This window comes from Nothobranchius furzeri, chromosome 5, assembly GCF_043380555.1.
Source record: "Nothobranchius furzeri strain GRZ-AD chromosome 5, NfurGRZ-RIMD1, whole genome shotgun sequence".
NCBI classification, from domain to species: domain Eukaryota; kingdom Metazoa; phylum Chordata; class Actinopteri; order Cyprinodontiformes; family Nothobranchiidae; genus Nothobranchius; species Nothobranchius furzeri.
Window position 1 is genome coordinate 69,796,802 of NC_091745.1, and position 12,913 is coordinate 69,809,714.

A 12,913-nucleotide genomic window follows, 5' to 3' on the forward strand; every position below is an offset into this window, starting at 1 on the left:
GATCCTCCCTCTTCCCCGCCCCTACTGCTCTGTGTGTGGACAGTCTGGACGAGCCGGCTCCCGTCGTTCACTTCAAAGAGCCGGCTCTTCGAGCTGGTTCGTTCGCGACCGACACATCACTACAAGGCACCAGCTTTTCAGTTGAGTTTCTTGTATGTACAGCCACGAACAGGTGTGACATCGTGGTCCCCATCTGGCTGTTTTGGCATTCTTTGTCAACTGGAGGAACACACCTTGAAAGGGAAACAGCATTTTTACACATTTTGTCTTTAAATGTGTGACTCTTATAAAAATAAAGCCAAACCTGAAATGATCTGCCCAACTTTCACAGAGGTAGGTGGAGAATGAGACCAAATAAGGGAGAAAATAGCAGGAAATGGGAAGTTGATATTCTGGGGGGGAATTTATATGGGCGGTACAGATTGTTAGCAAAAACAGGAACCAAGAGATAACATGTCACAAAGTACACCTGCACACCTGAGTAAAGCCACTCCTTTCCCAGAGCACACCAGACACAATTGATCAGCTGAAGTAGCAGGTTGCTCTGAAACTCACATTTTTACCGCTCTTGATAGAATGATTTGAATAAAACTTGGAAGGCGCTGATTAGTTAATATTATTATGTTTTTCATTTTTCAAAACAAGGAATTTTGAAGAGGAATTAAAGGAAAGTGTCATCTAAATAAACACAAGGGAGATGTGGTCTGTGAACGTAATGTATCTGCTCTTGCTCTGTTATGGTGAGTAACAAGATTTTTACATTTTCATTTACAAATTTTAGTCTTTTTATTTAGATGAATGTTGGTGAAAATGTTATTTGTCCACAATTTTAATAACTTAGATTTCACAATGCTCTTGGTATGAAATCGTTGAAAAATATTATTATACAACATACAATAATAGAAAATAAATCTCTCTTTTATGTATGAGATTGGGATTTTCTCATAAGAAATTTGTAAAAATGAGAAAACAAACAGATTTTAAGTTTTAACTTTCAGCAGAGTCAAAGTCCAACTCCAACAACTCGACTCTGAATCCAGAGTGAGCGATGCCACTTAGGTTCTCGAGCTCATACCTGCTGTTAAGAATAAAGATTTAAAAAAAATGTAGATTGAAAGATGTAACCTGAGAATTTTTAAGCTTCTTCAGCCCAGACTGACTGTTTCCTGCTCAAACAGCCTGCCTGTCTGTTGGAAATGGTGAAGTGTATTTCGTCTCTAAAAACTTCCACAACGTCCTCATCTGGGATCCCGTGAACTCTGACCAAGACGAGGTTTACAGCGTTCAATACTTGCAGTAAGAAAATTAAGTTTTACTTCCTTTCTCCGTATGCTCGAAGTCACATCAACCGGATGGAAATAGTTATGTTTGCTTGCTTGGCCAAAAATGTCAAAGCCTTTGCAGAGGACTGGTCTCACAGAAGAAAAATGTTAGAAGGTTTAATTATAATTTTTTGCAGTGTGGATTACTTGTGGGCTGCCTGTAGGACCTTAGTTCTGTCTGCAGGATGTAAAATGGGCAGTTGATTCTTGTCAAAATGATGCCAGTTCTGCATTGTGATTTTCCTACACGCCGTCCAAATGCATCCAGAACTTGGAATAAATTGGCGTGCTTTATCCCCCAAAGTGTTATTTGCATCAAAATCTGCATCCCCTTTCTGTGAAACTATTTTCTTATTGGTCGTTTACGTATTTAAATCCCGTGGCCAGAGATTTGCACAGACTTGATCTCCTAGTTAAGCATTTTTATGTCCCGGATATTTCAGCTCGCTGCCGATGCTTTCAGATGATCTCCAAGCAGGGGCGGATTAGGGTGGCGGAGGTGGGAGGAGGTTAAACAATGCTTGAATGTTATGCGATTGCTCGGTCATTTATGTAAATTTAACATTTGGCCTTATTCAGTTTTGACAGTCGTCATCATGGTACTATGAAAGTACTACTTTTTTATCTACAAAATCAACCCAATTAAACCATTTAAAAATACATAAAAATGTTGTTCATGTATTATAAAAGCCCGAAATCCACAACTTTAATGATTTCCCCGAGTCACAGGAGAGGTCACTATAGATTTTTTTAAAATTTAACATTTCTTACAAAGTCTATTTGTAATGAGGATTTGTTTTGTTAACACTTTACAATAAGGGTCCTTTATTAATGTTACTTAGTGCATAATTAAGCCTTAATAAACAGTGTATTTTTAATAACGTTACCAATATTGTTAACTATAAGTGTCCTTAAGGTTAGGACAAAGGGCCAGGGGTGTCTGCTTAGTAATGCATTATTTAATATTAAGCATTTTGTAACACTTTATTAAAAAAGTTATTAATGCTTAATAATGCATTAAGTAATATTAGTAAAAGGACCCTTATTGTAAAGTGTTACTTTGTTTTTTATATTGTACTCTGGGCTATGACACGATTTTTGATGGGGACAAGGAGGAGGGAACCCATTCGTCGTGTTTTGGCTTCTCTGCACTGACTCCCTGTGTGTTATCAGGCAAATTTAAGATTGTTTTGTATGGTTTTTGGTCCCTACAGAGTTACGCTCCTCCGTACCTGTGCTGCTACAAAGACATAACCCATCGATCTCTTTGCTCGGCTGTGCGGGAGTTGTTGGTTGTTCCAATGCTCCAAACACAGGTTATGGAGGAGATCAAGCATTTTCACTTATAGCTCCAACTCTTTGAAATCAGCTGCTGCTTGCTGTTAAACAGTCACCATCATTGCAAGTGTTTGATACATCTGAGACCTGTTTTTATTGTCTGGCTTACATGCAACATGGTTCATAATCTTAATTGGTAGTTTTCATTTTTCTTAATTTTTCTACTGCAATTTTATTTTGTGTAAATGCCTTTTAATTATATTTTAACCAGTTTTATTGCCTTTTATTGATCGGCATGTCATGATTTTGCCCATGTTGTTCAGCGCCTTGGGCTTCTGTAAAGATAGTGGAAGGCGCTATTTGAATAAAGTTTGATATTAATATTCCCTTTTACATTTATGTTTTAGAGTTTCGGTTTTTTCTTTACTAGTAGAAGCTGCAACTCTGTGCCTCCTAAAAGAGATTAATCCATCACTTACTGGGCCTTTCCACTGACTGGACGAGTATGCGTTATGTAATAATGTCTGAAATGCATAGTAATCAGCAGTTAGCCGCCATTGCAGTCAATGAGTTAATTTTCACCAGCCGCAAAGTATTGGATGTGTCCCAGAAGCGTAGTATGCTCTGCTAAAATTACACTTTGAGTATATTTTGTATGTGCAACAACTGCAGAACATGTCAAGCTGAGCAGTTCAGATCACGCAGGAAGTCAAACACAAAAGAAATGTAAAACACCTGCAAACCTTCCATAGAGAATTCCCGTGCACATTTTTTTTGCCTAACTAGTAAAAAAAAAAAGTACGCAATTACCCATGCAGCCTCTGTAGCTGAGGTAAATGTAACAGAAATAACCCACAGCCCTTTTTGGATAAATGCTACAATCTTTCTCCTTGCTCGTTATCACGTGAAGTGCCAAAACCACGTGTGGTCTTGCAATTTTCAGGTGATTTTATGAATTCATGGGACTAGCTGCGTGGAACACTTTTGCTGTCGTTTTGTGTCTGCAAAACTCAGGGTGGGAAGGGCTCGTGAGTAAATTGTTACGCACCGCTTATGCATTTAGTTGGAAGGCCACGATTAGCTGTGCAGAATCAAGTGTAGATGGCAGAGTAGAAGGCAACCAAAGCTATCTTAGTTTGGAAAATCTGGAAGAAATTGATTATCAACTCAAACATACAAATTTAATATTAATATTATATGTTTCCAACCATTCGATTCAAACGAATAAATTAAATTCTGAATGCACTCATTTCAGTTACAATGATGAAGGCCAGTTTCGGATAAAAGAAGACTGTCAGAACATTAGGACTCTGTCCTGTGACCTGACTGCAGAAACACCATCAGTGGACCAAGAATACTACTTTGCTAGAGTGATGTCTAAAGGGAGAAGCATCGGCATCACCACCAAATTTCACCCTTTCAGAGACAGTAAGAATCTCCCCACCAACGTGCTCATTTGTTTAATTCATATCGGCTGTTTTCTGTCACAGCGTTTATTTAATCTTTCTTTGTTTCCTAGCCATTCTTGGTCCAGCTACTTTGTCTACACACATCACTGCATCTGTCCTGCACATCAATGTTACCCTGCCACTGGGACCAAAAGGAGTCTCCCTTCAAGACATCATAAACTCCAGTAAAAGCCGAGGCTCCAAAATGGAGTATATTTTAAACATAACCCAACCCACGTTGCATGCACAGGTTAGTCATTTTTTTGTGACCTGTAAGAATTTGAGTAACATGTGAGTTTGGGATGTTTGATTCCTGTGAAAACGCTTATAGCCGTGCTTCCACTGTCGGAGCTCTAGGAAATTCCTGGCGGGGGGAAAAGTTGCATTCAGTTGTGTCTCCGTACAAAATTAGTACTTACAGGACTTCGCAACTGCTTTGGCAGTGAGTGACATCACTGATCAGCACCAAAAAGCATCCATGACATTACATTGAAAAGTTTTATTCTTTCAAAGGATGTCATCATTTATTCCACTTAGGTTTATTGTAAAAAGCCACATTCAATGACCAGAAGAAGCGTTTTTTTTACAGCGTGCTATAGACCAGAAAACCAAAAATTATGATGTTGTGAGGAGGTTTCCGCCGCAGTTTTGGGTGTTTAGATTTTAAAGCAGCGTGACCCGTGATTTTTTCCCTTTCTTTTCCATTCAACTTCACCAGCAACTCTTCCAGTTAAAAAATGCTGGTAAGGCTGATGTCATTTCCTACAGCATGTTAATAACAGTAAAACTACCCAGAAGTTGTGATAGTGGACAAGGGTCTACTGAACAGTATTCCATAGAATTCCATCTGTGAACAAAGATCAATGATTTTGCAGTAGTTTAGTAGGGATGGACAATATATCGGCATCAATATCGGTATCGGTCGATGTTAGTCATTTTTTAACATGCCGGTATTGGTTTGATAAATAAAACCGGGCTGATTTTAACAACCAATATTTTTTCCATCTCGCCTCCATTTGTTTGCCTGTTTCAGAGGGTGAGGTGGGTGATGTGTAATTGTTTAGTCATGTGTACACTGAATGAAATCATCTCAGAACCGTAAATGTGTTTGTTGTGTGTACATAATAATGCAAATTCAGCTTTAATAATTTTCATTACATACAAAATCTTCTGATTTTAGAAGCATTAATGTCAGTATATCTGTATCGGCAAATATCGGTTATCGGCCATAACAGGGATCTTAATATCGAATATCAGTGTTGGCCCAAAAATTTCATATCGGTGCATCACTAGTTTAGTGTAATTTTGAATTTGTGAACAAACCAGCAGCCTGCTGATTCCACATATTAATCTCATCAACATTCAAAGAATAAAAAGACAGCGTAAATCGGACCGTAAATGAGTGGCCTGCACAGTTTTAGGAGATGAAATCTCCTCACATCAACTAGAAAAGATCCATTTCACACATGAATTATTTTAAGGGTTTCACCATTGCTGTTTGCAGAGATCTTAACTGATATTCTGTAATAAAACTGGTCCATGTCTCCAGGAACTCAAGAATAAAACCGGACAATTCAACATCAAGATGATGCCCAACCTGGGCTCCTACTGTGGACACGTCGTGTACAAACCAATTCCAGGATGGGGTCGCGAGCCAAGTGAGAAGGCTTTCTTCTGTGTCAAGCTGCAAGGTGAGGACATACGATCATCTTTTTCAAGAAAATGTTTCTTATATATTAAAACACACAGACACACATAAGAATATGATGCTATTTGTGTCAATGATTAACTACTGAGAAAGGCGCCTTTACGATTTTCATAAAAATATGATTACACTTGAAGCAGCAGCGTGACAACTGTCTGAAATGCTTCAAAGGCATATCTGCTATGGGGGTAATTAAAATCCTTGAAAATGTTTTGTCCTTTTCTACATGCATGGTAATCAGTTTGAGCTCATCTTTGAGTGATTGCAGCCACTTGGAAATAATGTGATATTTAGTAATTAATTAGATATTTTGCTGTAAAATCATTTTCCAAAACACTTCACTCTGCACTAAACCCCATGATAAATCCATCAGAGGGCCAACTACATCTATGCTGCCTTAAATAAAGTCACAATAATATTTCTGTTGGTAATTCAGAACATTTCTGCCCTTTGTTATCACGAGTTATGCTTTTTAAACAGGAAATGAATATAGCTAACATTTGCGTATGTGCTCAAACTATGATTTCTCTCAATATCAAGTAAATTATACTTTTTATACCAGATGTGACATCCATTTAACACTGTTTTTTTTAATGATAATGTATTTTAAGTTACCCTGACAATCATTTATATTAATGAGAGTTTAGGGTAGAGATGTTCGATACTGGCTTTTTTTTTACCGGTTTGTGATTAAACTAATATTGTCTGACTCATAATTTCCGACACCACCATAAACAGATACGGATACATGCTGTGTACCCCTCGCATATAAAAAGACTTAAAACATTTTAAGTTACTAACATCTCATATCTCCTATCATGTGTGCCTAAATTTCAAAACACATTGAGTGCAAATTGACAACTACTTCAATTTAAGATAGTAAGTGCCATTTTTATTTTGTCTCCAACAACAGCTGAATCTCATTCTCCCTAAGCGTGATGCAAAGATGTGTGTATTAGCTAGTAATGTATGCTATGCTATGGTGATATAACATTCAGTTAAGAAAAGCAAGTCTTGGGTGAAGATTGTTGTTTTTGATTTAGTTGTTTGTTAGCTGGCTAGCTACACGTAGCTAAATGCTGTGAGGACAGAATATATTCACTATGCAGGGCAAACTTCTACTTCACAAGTTGTACCAAATAAACTGAAATATCTCTAAAACTTTACCTCAGATCTGTCATTTTTTAACAATTTAAGAGAGAGAGGAGAGGTAGCTGAAGAGTTTCATGCATAATATGTGTATGTTATATGAATGATGGGCCACTGAAAGACTGAAAATCAATAGCGATATTCTCCTATATGAAATTCTAATGACCATATTGGCTGATATTAATGGCAGACCGGTAATCCCTAGTTTAGGATGAAACAATTACTGGTTTACAATAATAGGGAAGATTGGATATAGCTAGAATGTGGCACGGTGGAGAAACGAGTGCCCGGGAGGGATTCGATCCCCAGACTCCCGGGTGATAGCCAAACACGCTAACCAGTCAGCCAAAGGGATATCCTCGTGGTCAAGTAGCCAGGGCGCATGATCAATCGGGATATGGTGACAGGATGCTCACGCCGTCACAAGTAGAAAAAAATGCATCATTTAAACTTGTGCAGAAGTAATTGTCAAAGTTACCAAACAGAGATTTGATATGTGACAAAGTCTATTGATGAATAATGATAATTATGAATAGTAACATTATAAATTATATCTTTCACAAATTTAGTAAGATTGCTGGATCTAGTTTGTACAATAATCTCAGTTTGTGATGGTCTTTTGTTTTAAATGGTGAACTGGTTTGCGAAAACCGCCCCATGTAACAAACAGACTTAAGCATGAGATTCATAGTGTGATTTATTTATTGATTTTCATTTTAAATGGAACAAGCAACCGGACTTTAAAGCTACACCTTTTCTCAGACATGACTGTGATGGTCGCTCTTTATTTCCCCTTTAGACAATCCTGTAACGCATTCATCCCAGCTCCTCGTGAGCATTGCTGTTGTGGCAGGCATCGTCATCGTATCAGTTGTGTGTGTGTGCACCTACCTGAAGGGTGGAAAGTCAAAGACATTGCCACAGGCACTGGTAAGTCCGCTTTAGTCTGTTTACACCTTTGAAACCAGGAAAGGTTTTCTTACGGGAATGTCATGCCCTGTAGCAGATTACTTTAGTCATGCTCGGTGTGACAATTGAAAGCAGCCTGGAACTAAAATCGGATGCATCACTTAGATTGCACAATGATTCATGGTACTCCTCTTGTTTGAAGACATTTTGCTGGTTGAGTATATATTAGCAGTCATAAATTTCTCTTTGCTCTCTTTCAAACAGAAAATTCCCTCAGAAGCCCATGAGGTGTTGTTGCAGGTTCCAGATAAGAATCTTATCATTTCTGAAATCCTTGTTGGCACCAAAAGTGACCAGACAGTTGGTGCACCAATCCAGGTGAAGCCCGAATCATGTCCAGGCCTTTTTGAAACGTATTCCCCTCAGGACATCCCCTGGCACATCTTCAGGGGCGATTCCTCTTTGAGCAGAGGAAGAGGGACCTCAAATCTCGAGGGCGCCAGTGTCCACTCCTCTGAAACCTACAGTGCTATTGCAACCCACCTTCAGGTGGAAGACAATGAAGAGCCTCAGGCTGTCACCAAATGCAGAAGAACAAGTCGTTCACCTTTGTCCTCCATTGAAGACGAAAACTGGAACAAAGGTGAAATGATTACAAAGTTTTCCTCACATGAAACATCACAGTTCCCCGAAAGTGAAAGCAATCCAACCGAGCAGCTGGTTCTGAAAACTGAACAGAATATTAACGGTCAACTTGTGTTTCCTTTCCTTTCATTTCCACCAGAAAACAGCAGTGGAGACTCTGTATTCCAGATGCACCACGAGAGAAAACCCTTCCTAATGGATGCCACAGAAGGTCTGGACGTCTCCCTGTTGATGTCTTTGCAGAGATCATGCAGCACAGATTCTGGGTGTGATGACTGCACCGTAAACACGCCGACCAGTTCATACTACAACACCAGTTTTTCCCCCCCTCAAACGGTTGTTCCTTATTTGCATGAAGGATGTCACACAATACCGTCAGCTGAGACCGGATCGGGTTACAAACAAAACTGGATGCCTGGAATCTCTCGTAAACCTGCATTAGTTGATGCTTGGATTTGCTCAGAAATGATCAAGGAGGTCGAGGATAATGAGGTTAATGAGGATAGAGAATATGTGGCGAACATGGGGCAAATTATTTTGGGAAACTGGGAAATTCAAACTCAGAAATGAGTTTCTACATTCTGGTACTTCTTAGGGGTTTAACGAACCTTTCCTGTAGCTCTCAAAACCTGGCTTTGTTCTTGCTTTTCACCATCAAATGGTGGAAAAATAAGTCAGCAGGAGAACTTATGGACACTTTTCAGGAAAAAAAAAAAAGAACCTGTAGCATCAGTTGCTTAATGTAATGGGTCGCTGTTTATGTAGACTGTGGTTTTGGAATATACCAGATTGTTTATGTGAAGTTTATTTTTATATGTAGTCTTTAGAAAAATGCAATAGGTTTTTACAAGTGTGGATTAGTTACAAATGTTTGACTGAGTGCTTGAAGTGTAAAAAAACAGTACGAATGGTGAGGGTGGCAGAGGACACCTGCTGTTTACCTAAAGATGGACTTTTTTCTGTCATTTTGGAGATTTAGTCTACTAAAAAGTTGGGAAAGTATCAGAATGCACCGTTCTTAAGAGAGAAGTCTTGGTAAGCTAAGAGGTAAAGTTTAAGTGTCTATACCACTACTACTACAGTGCATACCAGCTAATTTAAAGTACTGCTTTTACCCATGTAACTATTAAATATATATATATATATATATATATATATATATATATATATATATATATATATATATATATATATATATATATATATATACATACATACATATTTTGTATAAGACAGTTGTCCCCGGGCTGTGCAGTGGCGCAGTGGTTAGAGCTGTTGCCTTGCAGCAAGAAGGTCCGGGGTTCGCTTCCCCACCTGATCGCCCGTTGACCGATGGAGATAGGCACCAGCCCCCCCTGCGACCCTGCGTGGACAAAGCGGGTTCAGAAAATGGATGGATGGATGGATGGACAGTGGTTCCCAACCTTTTTTCCTTGCTCGTGTTCAAGACAAGCCAGGGCCTCCCAAACCCCAACTCTTACCCCCATGGGAGCCCAAGTCTCCTCCCTCTCTGGTCAGCTCATGGGTCCCCGGAAGAACAAAAAATGAATGCAAGTCAACGGGGCCAAAAAAAGCTGTTTTCCAGACCGCTTTGCCTTACACCCTGAATCAGACATACAGTATGTTGTATTTCAATTTAAATGGAAAGTAACAATGCGTGTTTTTGACCACGCCTGTCATGTACTTTGAGATTTATCAGCTTGTAAAAGCTCATAATTAGCCTGACTACATGCCAGACGTTGGCATATCACAAACATGACATCACCACAGAATCTCCTCTCCCCAAGCGTAGCTGATAGTTAACAAAGGCACGATTTGTGGTGTTTTTTCCTTCTCATGTAAGGATTTGAAGTTTGCTGAACTTACAGCCATTTTTCTTCTGCTCTTCTCAATGTCTGGTTCAGTGACATCCATTTGGTGATGTGCCTTTGTAGTCCTGGACATATTTTCACACAAAACTGAAAATAACTTTTCCCCCCGTTCGAAAATAAGTGCTTTCTTGGCATCAAAATGCAGCAACAAACGGGATTAGAACAAAGCATATTTAGCTCTTTGTTCTTGCATTCATTTTTCGTTCTTCTTGGGACCCGTGGTCCAGAAGTAGATTGACGTGACTTAGACTCCCTATACACACATCTAAAGTGATTAATTACAAACTTTATACAGATGTACTGAGTTATAACTCGTATACAGTACTGATTATATTATTTGGTGTGTTACTGGAAATTATAAATGTAATTTTTTACAAATATACTCTTTATAACCTTGCAATCACAGTACAGACTAAAATATGAGAACCCCTTAGGGGATCCCGGACCCTAGGTTGGAAACCACTGGTATAGGAGGTTCAACTGAAGCAGCAGTATGCCATAAATCCCACAGTCATCATGAGCAGACACTATAAATAACAGCTATGTGTTCGTCACCATGACGACACATTTAGGTTATTGCTCTTCCTAAAAAAAATTGCTTTTTTTTTTCATTTTAAAAACACCTCATGACCAGAATTGGCCAGTGTTGAGTAGGTTTGGTTTGATAATAAACCAAACTGAAACTCTAAATTCATATTTTTTCAGGGGGTCCATAAACACAACATTTATTCTTTGGCTTTTTAACCTTCCTATAAAGTTGTGACACCGTGAATTTTACCATTATTATAATTTTTTGGTTTTTTTTTTCGAACTTATTTGAATCTTTCTGGTTTTGTCTCATGTGCTGGACCCATGAGTGTCTAATAGTCAACTGCCACCACTACACCTTTAACACGCAGCAAACCTGTTATTGCAAAGTGTCTGACTTTCTACAATCTTAATTTTCAAGTCAATAAGAATGTTTTTTTTACTATGATCACTTTTGTCATATTTCAGTATTACATATATATATATATATATATATATATATATATATATATATATAAATCCTTTATTTTTTCTTAAACTTAGCATATTTTTTGTTCTCTTTGTTGGCTGTTCTGTCATTGGAGAACAAACAAAGTTTTACATGAATATGTGAGAACGCAGACTCGGTACGACAAGAATGACTCTGATAAGAGCCTGGCTTCAGCTGTGCAATCCTTTCTAACCTGCTGTAAATTCATATTGGGTGTGTCAAATCTGATGTCAGTTATGTATCATTGTTTTGCATATCTTAAATCTGTAAAGTTAATGTAACGTGAATGTACATTTTTAACTTGTGAATCTTTTATGGTTTTTGTAAAGCTTCATATTCTGTAAAGTATTTTAACCAGAAACAAAAATACCTAAAAGCACAAAGCATAGAGCGATACTGAAAACTTGCTTCATGTACAACGGAACATGCATTGTTTAACAAATGAATTTTTATTTTATGTCAATAAAAGCAATTTTCAGTTATAATTTTGATAAACTGCCACTTGGTTTAGGCAAAAATGAAAAATAAACATTCATTGTGTGACACAGGAAAAGTGCTTGCTACTGTTTACTACATAATGAAAGCAATGAGGTGAGGCAGTGAACTCAAAGAATCCAAAGTTCAACTTGTCTGGGTTTCACCGAGCAGGTGCACGTCACAGCTTAAAATGAAACAGAAAACTGTTCAAGGACTAATTCTAGTATACCTGCTTAAAAATATGAACCGAATCGACTAAAAAGCTAACTATTTTGTGCAACAAATCACAGATGACACTTACTGAAGGGTAAAAACTGCTCATGGAACATTAAAAACATTAAGCCAGATAAATTCATCAACAGGGCTCTTCTGTCTGGGGCAGAAATCTCAGGTTTAACTCCTATTGTGAGCTCAGTTATGCAATGTTACCTAATAGTCCAATAAGGTATCTTATGACACAAGCCTAGCCTAAATATTAGAAACATCATTCTAATTTATTCAGGTCACCAGTCTATCACAGAGTAAACTGCATTGGGTCAACTCAAAATTTTCAAGAAACGTGATATGCATGTTTTTAGACTGTGGGAAGAAATTTGAGAATCCAGAGAAAATACACGCAAAACTTCACCCTGAAAGACTGCTGCCAACATTTAGATGAGGTCTTCTCAATAAAGGGAGACACAGCAAATAAAAACAAGAAGGAAGCTCATGCCTTTACCTGGTTGGGATTACAAGGTACCACCAGACCAGAGAGAATATTCACCCTTCAGCCATTTCTGGTTCTGTTCCTAGGGTCTCCTCTCTTTGAAACATGCCTAGAGAACCTCTAGAGTAAAGTGGACACCCTAATCAGATGCCTCAACCTCCTCAGCTGACTAGTGATGTGACGTCCACGATGGAATCATTTTGAACGGGTTTTCAAAGTGAACTAGAGCCGAGTCTTTGTAGAGAATCTTGTCCTCCACCTCCAACCCCGAAGGAGCTTTCCACCAGGCTAAAACAAAAGTCCAATGCAGTGCATAATTGAATGCTACGCTAATCAGTTAGCTCCAAAACACAAAAGATGGATCATATTTTGTTCGACTTTCTTC

General features: G+C 38.3%; 1 protein-coding gene across 1 annotated transcript; it reads left to right on the forward strand.

Moving 5' to 3' along the window:
• The first annotated feature begins 448 nt into the window (after positions 1–448).
• ifnlr1 (interferon lambda receptor 1) lies at positions 449–9,173 on the forward strand. The gene is made up of 9 exons (XM_015950053.3): positions 449–538; positions 646–740; positions 1,179–1,296; positions 3,856–4,028; positions 4,120–4,298; positions 5,598–5,739; positions 7,702–7,832; positions 8,076–8,454; positions 8,596–9,173. Exons 2-9 carry the CDS (start codon positions 698–700, stop codon positions 9,024–9,026), a joined length of 1,596 nt encoding a protein of 531 aa, XP_015805539.3. The 5' UTR covers positions 449–538; positions 646–697; the 3' UTR covers positions 9,027–9,173.
• Positions 9,174–12,913: the final 3,740 nt, after the last annotated feature.

Coding starts and splice junctions, on each gene's coding strand:
- ifnlr1 (XM_015950053.3), top strand. CDS start 698: ATGTGGTCTGTGAACGTAATGTATCTGCTCTTGCTCTGTTATG. Junction 4,029..4,119: donor ATTTCACCCTTTCAGAGACA/GTAAGAATCTCC, acceptor TTTGTTTCCTAG/CCATTCTTGGTCCAGCTACT. Junction 4,299..5,597: donor AACCCACGTTGCATGCACAG/GTTAGTCATTTT, acceptor CCATGTCTCCAG/GAACTCAAGAATAAAACCGG.